We start from the raw sequence: 17,479 nt of genomic DNA on the forward strand, positions 1-17,479 counted from the left end.
GTACTTATGCTTAGAACAAGGTTGTAATTTATAAACTATTTTAATGAGTAGAATTAGTGAATTTTATTCAAGTGGGTCGAAAACAACTCGATGCTCATAATAATTATATTTACCTATATATATTTTTTATACTACGTCGGTGGCAAACAAGCATACGGCCCGCCTGATGTCAAGCAGCCGCCGTAGCCTATGTACGCCTGCAACTCCAGAGGAGTTACATGCGCGTTGCCGACCCTAACACCGCACCCTCGTTGAGCTCGTTGAGTATAAAACAACGTAAAGGGGCCCACTGACTATCAGTTTGCCGGACGATATAGGCCTGTCAGTTAGAACAAAAATTTGACAGTTCCGAACAACTGACAGGCCGAAATCGTCCGCCGGACTGATAGTCAGTGCGCCCCTTTATACTGGCAAAAATGGCAAACTAAACCCCATAATACATATGATCACATATACTACCACTAACAGCGCATAAGATGTAGTATCGTCTAACAGATCTAACATAACTTCTTTAACATCGACTTTGAGAGCGATAGGAAGTTACAAAATGCAAAATCTCAAACGCTCTATGTCACAAAGATACCTACAGCTTCAATAGTCTATACATCATAACAGCAAAGCCAACGACATAATAAAAACGCGCGCCAATTTACAATCACGAGTGCACGTCTGTTGTGGGGCCCAAGGTACAGGCGATAGCGTATTACGATCGATTTTATTTTGCTCTCGACTTTTGAAGTAAAACTTCTTTAGGCGCAACTAGAGGGTAACTCAGATTTTTTTTCTGACAGAAGTAACGCTCAGTAGTGACACACGCACAATAGGCCACACGTCAAAGTGCAAACATTAGCGATAAACGTCATCGTCAAAGAAGTTTTACTTCAATTGCGCGTAAAGATTACACGCACACACTTTTTTATTTTTCGTTAGTTATAAAATTTGGTGTGATTGCTTGAGATCCTATGTTGTGTAAGCGCAATTACACCGTTTGTCCTAAATTTATGGTATTTCTTATAACTGAACGGTAAATTACATTCTTAAATTTATTTCGGGACAAGTTGTGATTTAGTATGTATTCCGCGCAAAATGAGAAGTCTAAGTGAAACTTAATTAAACTTTTGCCCAAATCTAACAAAAAAAAATCGACAAATAAATATAGCGAGAATAAAATACTTACAGCGAGTCCAAGTTTTGTATGTAAAACTCAATAAATTAAATTTTTTAATAAGTTTTTTTTATCACATCAAAATCTAGGCCATGCATCCCATCCCATATCTCTAAAAATCTTACACATACGCATACCCAATAAAAAAAATCATAACCCTTTAGTTTATGCATTTTCGTGATCACATAAATGGAATGAAATGAAATGGAAAGGGTTTATGAATTGTGCCTTCTATTAAATGTTCATATATGTATTATGTGTGTGGTGGTTAAAAATCGTTCAAACTTCTCTTCTTGAAAAAAGTGCAGTCGAAAGTTCAATCATCCTTATCAACAAGAGGTAAACGTTACGCTTATGGGGCCCACTGATTATCAGTCAGACGGACAATATCAGTCTGTCAGTTACAACAGAAATTTGATAGTTCCAAACAACTGACAGGACGATATCGTCCGGCGGACTGGTAATCAGTGGGCCCCTTTACTATTGTCCCTTACATAACGGAACAGAGTAAAAAGTAACAACACAAAAAATTTGATCCACCCAAGGAACAACGATGGAAGTTGTACAAATCCACCACAAGCCCTGTAGTTGTGAGAAACCAGGTAACGGTTAAAACGAGCTGCGGTGCGAGAATTTATAATCGCGTGCATACGTTTGCACTAAGCTAGGGTGTGACCCAGGGGACAAGAGACGGTGATTGTACTTGAATTCTCTTGCCAACGTTCTCTGTTGCCAACAATTCGTTTTCGTTATCGTACATACAGCTTCGGAGAAATGGCAATTATTAAATTCTCCTCTTCTTCGTCACGTTATCCCGGCATTATTGCCACGGCTCATGGGAGCCTTGGGTTCGCTTTGACAAGTAATCCCAAGAATTGACGTAGGCACTAGTTTTTACGAAAGCGACTGCCATCTCACCTTCCAACCCAGAGGGGAAACTAGGCCTTATTGGGATTAGTCCGGTTTCCTCACGATGTTTTCCTTCACCTAAAAGCAACTGGTAAATATCAAATGACATTTCGTACATAAGTTCCGAAAAACTCATTGGTACGAGCCGGGGTTTGAACCCGCGACCTCCGGATTGAAAGTCGCACGCTCTTACCGCTAGGCCACCAGCGCTTCAATTATTAAATTGCCAGTGCCAAACGTTTCGAACCCAGGACCATCGGCTTCACAGGCAGGGTCACTACCCACTAGGCCAGACCGGTCGTCAAAACTTCCATTTAACCATCAGCTAGCTTCAAAGACGGTCTCCAGAGTCCTAACCCGATATCAAAACTAAAACGCTTCCCTCTCATGACTCAGCTTCACTAACAAATGAAACAACTGCCACAGTGCCATATGTAAATTCCAACCCCCAGGGCTACCAACTTCAATTTGTCAACCGCCGTTACATTTTCATTTTTCACAATCAACTTTATCTTCTATAACTTAAAGTTTAATTTCGCGAATCAAAATATTTGATTAGAATGCGGGGATTTCCTGATCTAGTTCGAATTTAGAATTAGCAGATCTATTATTGAACCGAGAGCGAATTTGGAAATTTCGGCATTTATTATTAATCAGAATGGCAGTTGGAATTTTCGGTGAATTTCTGTATCTAAGCAACAAAGTTCGGTTTAAATACTGTCCGTATTTATATTGTTACTCGGTGGCTTAAATGGTTCACTTTTTGGCGTGTTATATATTTTTCTCAAAAATGGACGGCAAAGTCGACGTTGCCGGTTAAAAAGTAGATCGCGAAGTGCGTAGTTTATGGTCAGTCAAAAAATTAAAAAGTTAAAAACATTGCAGTCTCGATTGCGGGACTGCAATGTTGCATACAAATTCCATTATTTGTCGAGTTCCAAACTTTTTAAAAGTTGAAGTGGCCATATCCAATGAAGGCATAGGTCCATGAAACAGCCAAACAGATGATCAGTACTTATTATTATAATGTTGGTACCGCGACTATTTAGGTGTCTCAAATAGGTTAGCGTATTTTCAGCAGAAAAATACACTTCTATTTTTAATTAAAAAAATAAAAAGGCGGCAAAGCAAATCTTTTCACTTTTTTCTGTGAAAATATATACATAATAACGTTGCTTCTGTAAAATATTTATATTATATTTGTATTTATTGCGCCATTTTTGAGAAAAGCACTATATATGACTCGGCTGGAAGGCTATTTGCTGGCTTCGGATTCAATTAAACGGACTCCCAAGGTCGTCCATTTAAAACGAATCCTCAGCCAGCAAGTAGCTACTTCCGAGCCTCGACAATAATGTACTAATATCGCATTGTATGTTTGCGCCGCGACAATTTACGGTAAACACTGTTATTATTACTATAGAGACATCATACCAAACAATGAAATTGTCGCAATTACAACCTGTATCACACGACCAAAACGTTGTAAGCGCCGTAAAATTCATGGCGCTTACGCGTTTAGGCCGCGAGATTCACGCTCCGCTTCTATGGTTTGATGCCAAAACTGCAGCAACTCGTGGCGCAAAATACGTTAGTAATAATAGTTCAATGACGGTCAATGAATTTAATTTTAGTACCATTTCGTACCTTGTCACAGTGACAATTAAAAGTATGAGGTCCCTAGCGTTTTTCATATTGATTGTCACTATTGTTCTTTGACAGTACGTTGCGTACTCCCACGCTATTTTCTTGAAGGTTTGAAGGTCGTGTCGGTCCGGAAATACACCGGGCAACAGTTCATTGCGTTTCAAACATTGAAGTTCTGAATAGAATGAACAAAAAACTTGAACTTTTGACCACCGTAAAGACAAGGAAAACCTCATATTTTGGACATATCTATAGACACGACAAGTATAACATAATTCGTAACATCTTTGAAGGGAAAATCGACGGCAAAAGGAGCAGAGGAAGGAGAAAGCTAACCTGGATAGACAACATTAAAAGCTGGTCCAATATTAATGACACTGCCAGTTTGTCTAGACTGGCACAGGATCACCAAGTTCCGTAAGATGGTCGCCGGCATCCGCTGAGGATATGGCACAACAAGAAGAAGAAGAAGAACAGTTCATTCCACAGATTAGCTGTGCGAGGTAGGTTTTTGGAGAAATGCACAGTTGAGGACTGCCAACAATCATGCCACTCCATACTAGCGTCTTTTGAGAGCGCCGGCGTCGACTCGGCGAAGTAAGGGCCACCTAAGTGGTGAAGATGGAAATGTCTCGTCACGTTGGTTTTATTAGTGTTGATGTTGTCACTAACCTTGCCATGATGCGTTGAGTTGTCATGCGCCTCGCTGAGGTCCGGGTCCTCTGTTGAGATATCGTGCCCGTGTCTGTGTGTGCTACCCCCTGATATCTGTAACAATGAAAACAGAAACGTTAAATCTTGCTTCGAAATATAAACAGAAAGTTTTTAGAAAATCTGTGATTCGCGCCATGACAAGAAAGAGTGTTGCACTAGCGTCTTTTGAGCACCATCGTCTGATCAGTTCGATGGCGAAATGGTGTGGCTGTGCAGTTGCATCAGCAGCCAACCTTGCGTCGAGCAGCAGCCAAAGAGTTGACGACGATGCTAGGGATGCGCTACTGTGAGGTCTCTCAAAAGATCGACAAACATTGAATAAATTATGGTAAGAATGAATTAAACTAAGCATTTGAGTAATATCAATTCTATCCTCACTGCTTTAGGTGTGGTTTCCAAAAGACCTTCTAGAATCTCATTTTAACATCATTCATAGCACAACTTTCTTACAATTCTATATCAGTGCAAGCAAAATTAAAAATGAGATTGAGTTTAAAGATCAAATAGGTTTGCTTTCCGTACCAAATACTATCGGAAACCTAGAAATAATACCCAACCTGGCATAAGCCGCTTAAGAAATACAATCCATTGCAAATGAAAAGCAACTTGCAAATAGGTAAGATCGATTTTCAATTTGAAATCTTGCAGAATTTATGCAATTTAGAGTCCTCAGATGATCCGAAACTACCATTATAATGTAAAGGAAACCTTCTGGCGATTGTAATAAAGATGACATTCAGAAATCTTGTAAGCTCTGGGATATTCCGGACTATTTGAAATGTGTTCGAATTCGAATTCAGAATTGAACAATCGCTTCAAGTGAATAGAAAATTTGAGGGTACATTTGGGCAAATATTTACTAGGAATATTTATTGTGTGTATCACAATATTCTCATGGCAATGTGTGCAATATAGAATTATTTCAAATCTCAAAAAACCGGCCAAGTGCGAGTCGGACTCGCGTTCCAAGGGTTCCGTACATTACACAATTTAAACAATGTATCTTTTATGTGAAATGTCTTTAAAAAACCCGTAGGGGTCGGATCAAAAACTAAGTAATTAAGTCCGACTCACGCTTGATTTTTAATAGGTTTTCCGGCGATCTATAATTTTTGACCGAGTAGTTTCGGAGATAAAGGGGGGGGGGAATGGTCATTTTTTGCCTATTTTCTTGAATTTCTAAACTATTGACTTTAAAATTATAAAAAAAAAAAATATTTGAGATTCTCACAAAGAGCTCTTTCATTTCATATGTAACACGATATAGTTTGACAAACTTTATTTTTTAATTTTCTCATTTACCCCCCAAAAGTGGCCCCCGTGTTTAAAATTAAAATGTTTACGTTACATGTCCATCTTTGGGTCACAAACTTACATATGTGTACCTTTCAACTTAATTGGTCCAGTAGTTTCGGAGAAAATAGGCTGTCACAGACGGACAGACAGACAGACGGACGGACAGACAGACAGACGGACAGACAGACAGACAGACAGACAGACGCACGAGTGATCCTATAAGGGTTCCGTTTTTTCCTTTTAAGGTACGGAACCCTAAAAAGAACGAAATTTAGACGTTTTATTTGTGTTGAAAGAGAGACCGAAGTAAATCCACCGACCGACTGGTGTGCCATCGAAAAGTTTCCAAAACTGTGAAATTTCTACAAAGAAACATTTCGGAAACTTCTCATATATTGGTATGGGGAAATTTTTCTTTCCAAAATGAAAGCTTCCTTTATTTCCTGTGGAATTTTCTTGAAAATATCGAAACTTTTTAAACTTTTTGAAATTTCCGCAATTTGCACATCTGTACCACTAGTGTAAGTTCATTCGATATGGTGACGACGTACGCGTTTGCATTAAGTGTCATCTTGTATGGGATTTTGAGTTTCCAAAACGTACCGCTTGGCGCGCTGTTCAAAAGTCCATACAAAAATAGACATGATTGTTGAAGTGTCACCAAGAATGTCCAATTGAATGGCTATTCCACATTTTGCTACGTCAAAAACGGTACAAAGGACTCCACTCTATAGGCCGGCAAGAAATTGTTGAAAATTTTTGAGGGCGCCACTTCCTATGTAACTGTCACATTATTGACGTAAAATACTTAAACATGGCAACAATTTAGTATGTAATTTTTTTAGTTACATTTTATTTAATTTCTACAAATTTATGTCGCACTATACATACATTAATTTTGAAATAAAAAAAATGAAAATAAAGTTACTAAAAGAAACATCACAAGAAACAAATAGACCCGATCTCCGAATATTAATAACCCTTTAATACACTTGTTACATAATAGAATAGAGTTTGAATAGAGTTAAGAATATTTTTATTTGTATTACCGCAGGCTCATTCAGACGAAAAATGAAAAAAAAAAAACGGAAAGTAGAAAGTTACAATTAGGTAGTAATTGAAAAAAACTACGACTTTTCATGCGTAGCGAGCTCTCCAGCAATTCAAGTAGGTACGAGTATCTTATTTCAATCCGGAACCCGCAGCTCAATAGGGGGTATTACCGCAATGTTTTGCCACCAGAGTGCAGCACTAGCTACTTTAGTAAACCATAGAGTAACTTATACATACTGTGCCTTTAACAGTTTTATGACAAGTTATCAGATAATAAAATATGACATTGATGCATCAACGCGGTTTGTTTATACCTATAGAGGATCTACCGGGAAACTCGAATCCGACATCCGACGCTATCTGCCTCTTTATTGCTCGAATATGCAAGTCACAGAGATTATGTTAGATAACGAAATTTCGTTTTTTTTTTGTTTCGCGATAGACCCTCAGATTTTGGTCGTGGCTTCCTCTCAACATGTAAAATAAATAAAAAACCGGACAAGTGCGAGTCAGACTCGCCCACCGAGGGTTTCGTAGTTTTCGTACTTTTTAGTATTTCTTATTGTAGCGGCAACAGAAATACATCATCTGTGATAATGTCAACTGTCTAACTATCACGGTTCATGAGATACAGCCTGGTGACAGACAGACGGACAGACGGACAGAGGGACAGACGGACAGCGGAGTCTTAGTAATAGGGTCCCGTTTTTACCCTTTGGGTACGGAACCCTAAAAAGAGAAAAACTTGTTTTCTTTATAATATTGTCTTCGGTTACCGCGATAGTTATACTCATAAAATAAATCTATGAAAACGGATTATGTCACCCGATGACCACGAACGCTGTAAAGGGTTCGAAACGTTGGCATGTATTATAAATTCAATATACGCGATATAATCCGTTTTTTCTAGTTTTATTTCTTGTTTTCTTTATGTTTGATTCCTCGTGAATTCCCGTCACATGTGCTAGCGACGAGAATACACGGCAGGCAACATTGGATTGCCGCGAGATTAACAGAAGTTTGAAAGGCCGGCACTGAACCCTGGACCGCGCATTTTCCGGCCCAGTGGCTCTTGCGCTACATTAACTAAAGGGCCATGGTGGCAGAGATGAGTTAACATTATGGACTGTTAATCAGCATCCACGAACGGGTGCGGTTGTCGAACATTAGCAAGTGTTCTATAGTCACTAGTAGTGCCATCTCCGTCACTCTCAGCTAAGTGATTAGACCGCGAGCAGTAGTGCTACCTCTATCACTCTTACCTACATGCGCGAAACACAAATGGCTCTATTACCATCTCTTTCTTATGGTGTTGCGCGCAGAATATTGTGCGCGTCGTCTTGCTAAAACCGCCGGACCTGAGTCAGGCCAGTGAGCGCGCATTCGGGAATGGGGTTGGCCGGTCAAAGTATTTTACAGGTGGGCTGGTGCCATCTGTAAAATACTATAGGTTTTAACTGTCAATCCTACGAAAAGTGAAAAACTTCTTGTTTTCTTTTTTGGATTTAATGACCTGGACGCCGTTTATAGCCCAATCTCATCGATTTTTTTTAACAAAAGAAAAATTAAATTACTTTTTATGAAAATATTTTTTTATTTGTGTTTTCAAGTAGTAGTGTCTATTAAACTAATAACTATAAACCGAAATAAATATCATATACGAAGGAAAAAATGACCAAAACCTCCAGTGTCCAGAGCTGAAATCAGGGGGCGCCACAAAGCCTTCAGGAAATTGTCACATACTTGTAAATATCGACCCATGCCACCGTGGCCGGATAGCCGAGTGGTTCAGGCACCTGTCCGGTAAACGGGGGACGCTGGTTCGATTCCAGCTCTGGACACTGGAGGCTATGGTATTTTTTTCCTTCGTATATGATATTTATTTCAAATTTCATTGGACAAAACTAGAGACTGGTATAACCTATGTGGCCTTAAACAGTCTTTGCCAGTTGCTAACCCCATTGTTTTCAATATTCAGTTCTACGGGTATTTAGAAAATAAAGAAAAGGTAGGTACTATATATACTTGTTGTTTTATGTCTCTTTCCCGTGAACTCAATATTTTAAATGTCGCTAAATGACAGGTACGGACTTACGGAGTGAAACCTTGCTTATGTCAATGTCTTCTACATCTACGTACTGCTATTTCATTTTAGTATTTAGGTTATCTGTTTTTATTAGTTACTGATCTCTGGTAGCGTGCATAGTAATTTGTATATACATAAATTTTGTGTAACCTGAAAGTTAATAAAGAAATATCAGCTATGAAACAAAAGACCGTGCTACAAAATAAGTTTTTGTTATTAGTTTAGTACGGGCATAGAGTAACTTATACTAGAGCGGTACTGTCATAGTAAATTTTGTAACCCCAGTAAATTCACTGCCATCTGTCGACACACTTTAAAACTAAAAATGAAGATTTATAAAAATACGATAGAATGTATTTAAATATAGATAAATGATTTTTTTATTTGCATTAATTATTTTTATGATTTTGACCCATGTTCTTTCACTGATATGCGTTAAAATTGTTAAATAACAAACGAAACCGTCAACGCCATCTATACGACTGTAGGCCAAAACTAGTAGCGCCCTCTGAGCGAGAATCAAATTTTCTTGATTTTCGAAGCACGTTTTTTCCTTAGACTGTATCCATCTATTACGGAGTTATATCTATCTTTGGTACGGGTTAGCACATTGTTACTGGTGATTCTACTGGTAACTTTGGACTCCGGCGCCGATAAAAGAGAACATTCTTATGGTAAGTAAGTAAATAATTGCTACTTGCTATCGCCTCCAAGGCGTGTAAACAAAAGGAATCTGCTATAATAATAATAATAATAAACCATTTATTTCAGGCAAAGCTCATAAAAGTGTTAGTAATTAGGTACATGTACAAAACTTACAAGACTACAAGACTATGAGCTAGTTTCTAAGTTCTATAATACTTTTGCAACTAACTGTTAATTTGCTTATATAATGGTGATTCCATCTTTTTGTTGATATATATTAATTTATAACTTTTGAGTCACAATTAAACCAACAAAATTTTATTTATTTATTTTCAATCAAATGACTCTTCATTTTGTGATGTTATGTCGAAACGTTATCATAAAAATATGTCATCTGTATAAAAAACATTTTAATTTCAATAATCAAAACTAAAAGCAATCATAATGCAGTGACAATAAAATACAAATCACCTTAAAACTGAATGCTTAAAAGTTATTATTTTTCGTCGTTTCGCTCACGTTCCAATTTCTGCCAAGACGTTCCCATAGCAACGCTTACCATCGTAACCGTTAGATCAATACAACATTTCGCTTTACTGTCAAACGCAATTGCACGGTTTTATTATAAAAAATATATTATCTCTAGTCTTTTCCTACATTTAAATCAAAGGTATCTTTTTTCCTGCAGTTAAAATATATTATTGAGAAAAATGGTGATTCTCCTTGTAAAGAGAGGCGATGAAAACCAGTTCCTGTACGAGACCAACGTGAACTGTTCGGTAGATGATGTCGTAAAAGGCGTGACGGCTATCTACAACGGCAGATTGAAGATCACCAGGATCTGTTACGAGATTGAGGAGCTTGGAAAACATGGGACTTTCCTGCCGCTTGAGATGCAGGGATTGACGGAGGAACAGGTAAATAAACTAGTGTTATTTATACTAGCTTTTGCCCGCGACTTTTATCTTCGTGGAGTTAGTAATTTGGGTAGCTTATTTTTTAACCAATCTGCTTTTTATCGATTTCGCATACAAACTTCCACGCCTCTTTTCACCCCCTTAAAGGATTATTTCTGGGATAAAAGCTACCCCATGCTACTAGCTACTTCCCCGGGACTCAAACTATCTCTATACCAAATTTCAACTAAATCGGTTCAGCGGTTTAAGCTTGAAGGGGTAACACACAGACAGACAGACATACTTTCGCATTTATAATATTACTAGCTTTTGCCCGCGACTTCGTCTGCGTTAGTAATTTGGGTACTTAGCTTATTTTTTATCCAATCTGCTTTTTATCGATTTCGCATACAAACTTCCCACACACCCCCTTTAAGGATGATTTCTGGGACCAACACTATCCAATGTCCTTCCCCGGGACTCAAATTATATCTATACCAAATTTCAACTAAATCGGTTCGGCGGTTTAAGCGTGAAGAGGTAACTGACAGACAGACACATTTTAGTATTTATAATATTAAGTATGGATAGGTAGATTTAATTTTGCGTGGCTAGACTAAAAAGTTATTTTACAGTTGTGCTAGTTCGTTTAGTAAGACTAGAATATCTTACCGAGACACGCGCAACTTGCATCACATGCAGTGCTAATTCGCTTCGACATGCAGTGCTGATTCGTCCTTCTCTTGCGAATTACGGCAACATATGGCATCTCATTGCTGGTGTTCAACAATATGCCTGTAAAACCTATGGTGTTATGTTACTCAAGTCTTATAGGGACCCGTGCTGAATGTAATCATTCGGTCGAACTGTTTTTCAACAAGACTTAGCTATCCAAGTTGTAGTTACAAATCCTTATGAAAAAGATTTACATTCACATTTTTATAGGTATAGTGCCTAAGTAGTTGAATTTGAATATAGAATTATCGACTTAAAATTACTTTTAAAACTATGGTAGGTATTATCCCTAACTAATTTATCCCTAAATGATGAATACTTCAATAATTTATTTAATTTATCTCTCTAATTCTATTTATATATTCTATTTACATCTCTCTAATCTAATTTACCTCTATTTAATTTATCCCTAAATAATTAATACTTAAATAATGAATGCTATTGATATTTTCAATAATTTTCAATAAAGTCCAAGGAAGCTAGAGCTATTTCCTTTATCTCCTCACTTTCCCAGAAGCAAAGTAGCTATTAATAAGATTGCTATAAGCACGGCGCCAGGCGCTTCTAAGATTATTAAAAGGCGCTTTATTTTACTAGATTTACTTTCATACTTTAGCACGTAATTGAATTATGAAACTAGTCTCAACAGATTCCTTATTTATTAGAAATTCAGTTTTATTAGGAAGAGTTTGTATAGGTGCTAGTTATACCTGAAAAGTCGTGCTATTAGTTTTGAATGATTCACGGTTATATAAACGTAAATTTGTACGCATAAGTAGTAGTAGTAAACTCTTTATTGTACAAATATACACATTAAAAATTACATGGTACAAATAATAAGATGTACAAAGGCGAACTTATCCCTTTGAGGGATCTCTTCCAGTTAAAAGTCCCGTGTTAGTTATTAAATTAGGATTCACGATTAGTTTCACTAGACTTATATTGATCGGTAAATATCGGGAGCTCATAAATAATACAAAAGGTAATCACGGTCTATATCCCGGTCAATATAAGTCAAGTCGTGCTATGTTTACTTAAGTCTCTAATATCAAAAGTAATGCAAGAAGTGGAGCGTGAAATATATATCCAGCAGTAAATAATTATTTCTATACATATAATTATCTTTTCACTTTAAACAGGAGTTCCCAACTGTAAGCCGTGACGCTCCGGGCGGGGGGTTCGTTATTTGGGCGTTGTTTCAGGGGCGTCGCGAAACGTTAGGTTGTCTTCGTTGCCTTAATTTTTGAGCTAGGTACTCCAGGCTATTTTCATTTAAAAGGGACCTTTGACTAATGACCTTCAATCCTTCAAGATACCCCTCTGGTGTCGCAAGTGTTCGCGAGCGACGGTTATTGCTTACCATGTGATTCGTTAAAAAAAATTAAGATTTTACGACATGATATAATATCCTCGATAAAAACACATCCACCCTTTTTGCAACGACTGGCGGGAGCATACACCAAACCGTGATGAGTGACGGAAGAAAAGGGAGGCTTTGCCCAGCCGTGGGACACAAGATAGGCTATTAAAAAAAGACTGTTTAAATCTATTTGTTTCAGATAAAGGAGCTAAAACTAGAAGACCCCTGGGCAACGCGCTGTGCGCCCATGGGCTATGTAGAATGTAAAGATGATATGGGTAGGCGCTGCGGGCTTGCCCCACCGCCGAATCTTCAGGAGGTCTTGAAGAAAGCGGCGGAGGCGGCTAAGGAGTTTGTTCATAAGAAACTGGTGCGTAGAGCTCATACTAAGCTGACTTTGCACCGATTTGAATGTAACAAACGCGCTACTACTACCACTAAAAACAACTACGCGTCTGGACCGTTTGATAATTTAGATGAAGTCAATGTAACGCAAGGCATATTTTACAAATGTAAGTTAGATGGTGTGTAGATGTAGGGTGGATCGATGAGGTCCAGATAGACCTATCTGAATGGCGTCAGATCGCATAGGACAGAACCGAATGGCGAAATCTAGTATCGGAGGCCAAGATCCACTTCGGGTCGCTGCGCCAGCATTTGTAAGAGCATGCGAAGAAAACTTCAAGGCGCAAAACAAAACTTATTTTAAAATATCTTCCAGGTGGACCACCGTAAATCTTTAACCCAGAAAGACGTCGCCCGCGCCTTAGACGAGCTCCTCGGAGCCACGAAGATAGTGTTCCCCGCTGGTCTTCCTCCTCACGACCCAGTTCGCATGGAGCTGGAAAACGTGGAAGATCTGACTGGCACACAAGCTGCCAATGAGGTCCTGGATCCCGTGAAAGCTTGCTTATGGGCGTGCGGGAAGAAGTTGATCAGTGGGAATCTCCTGAGTGACCATTTGGGTAAGAATTTAGAACATTTTTTGCTGCTGCTGCTGGATGTAAGCTGACAATGAGATTCGTAATCGAGTAAATGGCGTGAGTGCATCCGGGAAGGATCAGTGGAAATCTGTTGAGTGACTATTTAGGTAAGGATATTAAATAAAACAACATAGTATTCTAGCATCTGTATTGTAATTTTATAGGATAGGTTCACTATGTGCAAACACCTTTTTTATTTTTTTATTTTTGTACAACACAAGATCTTTTGAAAGTTGTTTAACTTATTGGCAGAGGGCGACGCACATTGATCGTAGAAGCGATAGCTGTTTGGTTGATAAGGTTAATAAAATACCAAAATTTAAATTAAATAGCTTTCAAAAACTTTTATAATCAAGTCTGCAGAAAACATCTATTCTAGGGTCGTAGAATATAAGACTGGCAAATGAGACCCGCATAGAACAACTACAGAGAGCGGTTTTTCTATATTAATAGACTAAAGTCCCCAACCCGCATTGGGCTAACGTGGGGACTATAGCCCAATCCCTCTCGTGCATGAGAGGAGGCCTGTGCCCAGCAGTGGGAAGTATATAAGCTGAAATATTAATATCAATAGACTACTTAATATCGTTATGTCATGAGTTTCTTCCAGCACAACATGTGTGAAATAATTCCCTCAACCCCATCGCGTATCAATTGGGTCAATGTACCTAACTAAACTAGTTTTGAAATTCAACTTCCTGCCTTAGGGACGGAAAATGCATCATTGAGTTAGCAGCTACATAACTGAGGAGTGTATTTTCAAAAGGGATTATTTCTCTATGAAATACGTACAAAAATAAACCCTTTAAGTAGGGTAAAAGGGTTTACTTTTGTATGGATTTTATAGAGAAATAAGCCCTTTTGAAAAGACACTCCTCAACTAAAGATAGTCGCAATCTATTTGAATTTATCTGTAGCTTTATTTTTCCGACATATTTGTTACCAAACTGATTTTTAAACGTTACCGATAAATAATACGGCAAAGATGTTATTGTTTGTTTTTTACCTATCTATTTCCCACAAATGTTTTAACTATGTCAGAAGGATAATAAAAACAGCAATTTAAGAAGTATTTTTATCAGTTTAACAAGGTTTTACGATTAGGGTTTAATTTTTATGAATCATTCGTAATTTTTACAGGTATACTCCAAACTTGACTAGCTATAAAAAGGACATAAATTTCTAAATCACCCTCTTGTTCCTGTCTAGCCCATGACAAATCAGCTGATTTAGAAACATATTCGCGAATCCCATTTAATGGTTGTTGGACTGTAAAATACATTATTTCCTGTTTTGCGCGAATTCTCTAAAACCTTGAATGAATGAGAAATTTCCGGGCGATCTGAGTAATTGATTAATTGTGACAGCATAAAAAATTGCGAGCGTTTAAAGTGTTTTCGTGTTTTGGCGTTACATTGTTGGTATTTAATAGCTATGATATCCGTCTAAGCATTATATTCGTACTTTTTGTCAGTTGTTATCAATGACGTAATGTTTTTAAAAAGTTACGGTTATCAATACACCCAAATTGCCGTACAAAATGAGAAAAAAGAGACAACTTTCACTTACAATTACCTGAAAGCATTATAATTTAAGTTTTTATAAACGGAAGGTTTTTACAATTTATTTTATTTCCAATTTTTCATAGAATGCACATATAAAAAGTGGTTTTAACAGGGCGCGCGAACTCACATACAATTTTATTTATACGGACTATTGAGGTAACATCCAATTCAGCCGACCGATCTCATACTGCGATGTACTGAAACTCGGATGCGAGTTCTCGCACCGTCTAAACATAGAGTAACTTATACTAAAGCGGTACTGTCATAGTAAATTTTGTAACCCCAGTAAATTCACTGCCATCTGTCGACACACTTTAAAACTAAAAATGAAGATTTATAAAAATACGATAAAATGTATTTAAATATGGATAAATGATTTTTTTTCGCATTAAATATTTTTATGATTTTGACCCATGTTCTTTCACTGATATGCGTTAAAATTGTTAAATAACAAACGAAACCGTCAACGCCATCTATACGACAGTAGGCCAAAGCTAGTAGCGCCCTCTGAACGAGAATCAAGTTTTCTTGATTTTTGAGGCACGTTTTTTCCTTAGACTGTATCCATCTATTACGGAGTTATATCTATCTTTGGTCTAAATGAGCCTTAGGGAAATACACAAACCAAAATGCATTACAAAGATCACCTCACCTAGGTAATTACATTGAACTAATGTAATTATCTTAGTTGGAACCAGTAGTTCCATTTGGACGCTACATCCAGCACTTTCTTCTATGTGAGTTTAGTGGACAAATATGTTTACTTCGAGCTCCCAATGAATTAATTTCTCAAGGATCCTACTGGATCTTTCTGAAGCCGTAAAAAATTGTGTATTAAAAAATGTAATGACATACGAAAATTCTCGTCACCACACATTAAGAATCAATTGGCATGTTCTATAAACGATCGCCAATAGGCCAGGCCAGGCAAGATATAGGAGACAAATGAGCAGATGAATCGCATGTTGGAATCGATTACCGTCCCCAAGGACACCATACCTGCAACATCAGAGGAGTTGCGTTGCCGGCCTTTAAAATTGGAGTACCTACGCTAGTTTCTTGAAAGTTTAAATGGGCGGGAGTTCATTCCACAGTTTACCATGCCAAACATTGCCTAGCTTGATTGAAAAACAGTGATTCTCTATCAATTAGCTGTCTATGTCGTCTTCCTCTTAGCGATCACCCCCTTCCCATTATTAAGAATTACATATAGATAGCGATTTAGCAGAGTACCACTGTGTTACAAATCAGGTAATTTTGAAGAAGTTGAGGGTGGTTAGTTTTGTTTACGAGTCTGTAATGTGTTCTCCTATTTGCAGGCAAGAATGACAAAACCAAATTAACTGTCAAACTTTGCTCTTCATCTGAACACGCGCCTGGGCGAGAGCCAGTCCTGTCCGAAGATGAACGCAAGCAGCTGACGCTGCACGCCTACAGGTAAGAGCATCACTGAAATTGAACCTTATATCGTAGCAATAAGACTCACGATTGGTCAATTAATGGTATTAAAAGCGAACTGACAGTTGACCATATCTATTTGAACGACAAAACCAAATTGACTGTCCAACTGTGCTCTTCATCTGAACACTCGCCCGGGCGAGAGGTAGTCCTGCCCAAATATGAACGCAAACAGCTAATGCTGCACGCATACAGGTACCTATACTAATAGCAACAATGATCTTGGATCTCATTATGTCTTTGCAATGTTTTTGCAACGAATGGTAAATTAAATGTGGAAGATAACAACAGCAGGTAGCAGGTAGGTAGCAGGTGGGGTCGCGGGAGGCCCAAGACAACATGGATAGGTCTTGTAAGAAAAAACCTTAAAGAAAAAAGAATACCACCACAGACGACCCAGGACAGACGCTCCTGGCGACGCCGTATAAGGAGAGCCGACCCCAAGTAAATGGTATAAGGCTAGGAAGAAGAAGAAGAAGAACAACAGCAGGTAATTACAGCGTGTATGAATTTTATTGTCACTTTAGTAGCGTCTGATTTAGCTAGGTAAAGTTCCATAATTTAGATGTGAATGCAACTGGTCTAATAATAATTTTAGTTAGAAGGTAGCCTGAATAACTCTTCAGCGGAAATCACAATCGAATGGAATTAAGATTCATAAGAAAAATTATAAGGAAGTGCAAATAACTTGTAATTCCGTATACACTTCTATAAATATTCTTATCTATCCACAGGAAACAGGAGGAATGGAAGAAGTTGGAACAAGACGAAGATGACCACTACTTGGACTCCAAGTGGGCTGACGGCCAGGGTCTGAAGAGGGCGTTTCATGGCATGAATGATATCTCTTGGAAGCCTGTTGTTCGCAAGTAGGCTTTTGATTCTAAGATGTAGCTGGGGGTTTTCAGGAAAAGGTGTACCTTTTTTATTATTAAGTAGTAGTAGCCCTTGGGTTGCTTCGACTCAA

General features: G+C 38.0%; 2 protein-coding genes and 1 non-coding gene across 3 annotated transcripts in view; 2 read left to right on the forward strand and 1 right to left on the reverse strand.

Annotated features, from left to right (window-relative positions):
* The window catches only part of LOC134755156 (protein madd-4), a 504,570-nt gene that overhangs the window by 127,896 nt on the left and 359,195 nt on the right, over positions 1–17,479 (reverse strand). The window contains exon 4 of the mRNA XM_063691660.1: positions 4,394–4,489. Coding sequence (XP_063547730.1) covers positions 4,394–4,489 — 96 coding nt within the window. The remainder of the gene's footprint in view (positions 1–4,393; positions 4,490–17,479) is intronic.
* Positions 8,554–8,625, forward strand: Trnat-ggu (transfer RNA threonine (anticodon GGU)). Its single transcript has one exon. It is a non-coding gene; the product is annotated as a tRNA-Thr (tRNA).
* On the forward strand, positions 10,195–17,428 carry LOC134755502 (cilia- and flagella-associated protein 298-A). Its single transcript, XM_063692055.1, has 5 exons — positions 10,195–10,432; positions 12,706–12,876; positions 13,228–13,471; positions 16,374–16,491; positions 17,247–17,428. Exons 1-5 carry the CDS (start codon positions 10,226–10,228, stop codon positions 17,383–17,385), a joined length of 879 nt encoding a protein of 292 aa, XP_063548125.1. The 5' UTR covers positions 10,195–10,225; the 3' UTR covers positions 17,386–17,428.

The sequence above is a fragment of the Cydia strobilella genome, chromosome 2 (assembly GCF_947568885.1).
Source record: "Cydia strobilella chromosome 2, ilCydStro3.1, whole genome shotgun sequence".
NCBI lineage: Eukaryota > Metazoa > Arthropoda > Insecta > Lepidoptera > Tortricidae > Cydia > Cydia strobilella.

Excerpts from the sequence above, each read along its gene's own strand:
- LOC134755502 (XM_063692055.1), top strand. The coding sequence starts at position 10,226 with ATGGTGATTCTCCTTGTAAAGAGAGGCGATGAAAACCAGTTCCTGTAC. Across the intron at positions 13,472-16,373 it reads TCTCCTGAGTGACCATTTGG|GCAAGAATGACAAAACCAAA; the intron begins GTAAGAATTTAG and ends TCCTATTTGCAG. Across the intron at positions 16,492-17,246 it reads CTGACGCTGCACGCCTACAG|GAAACAGGAGGAATGGAAGA; the intron begins GTAAGAGCATCA and ends ATCTATCCACAG.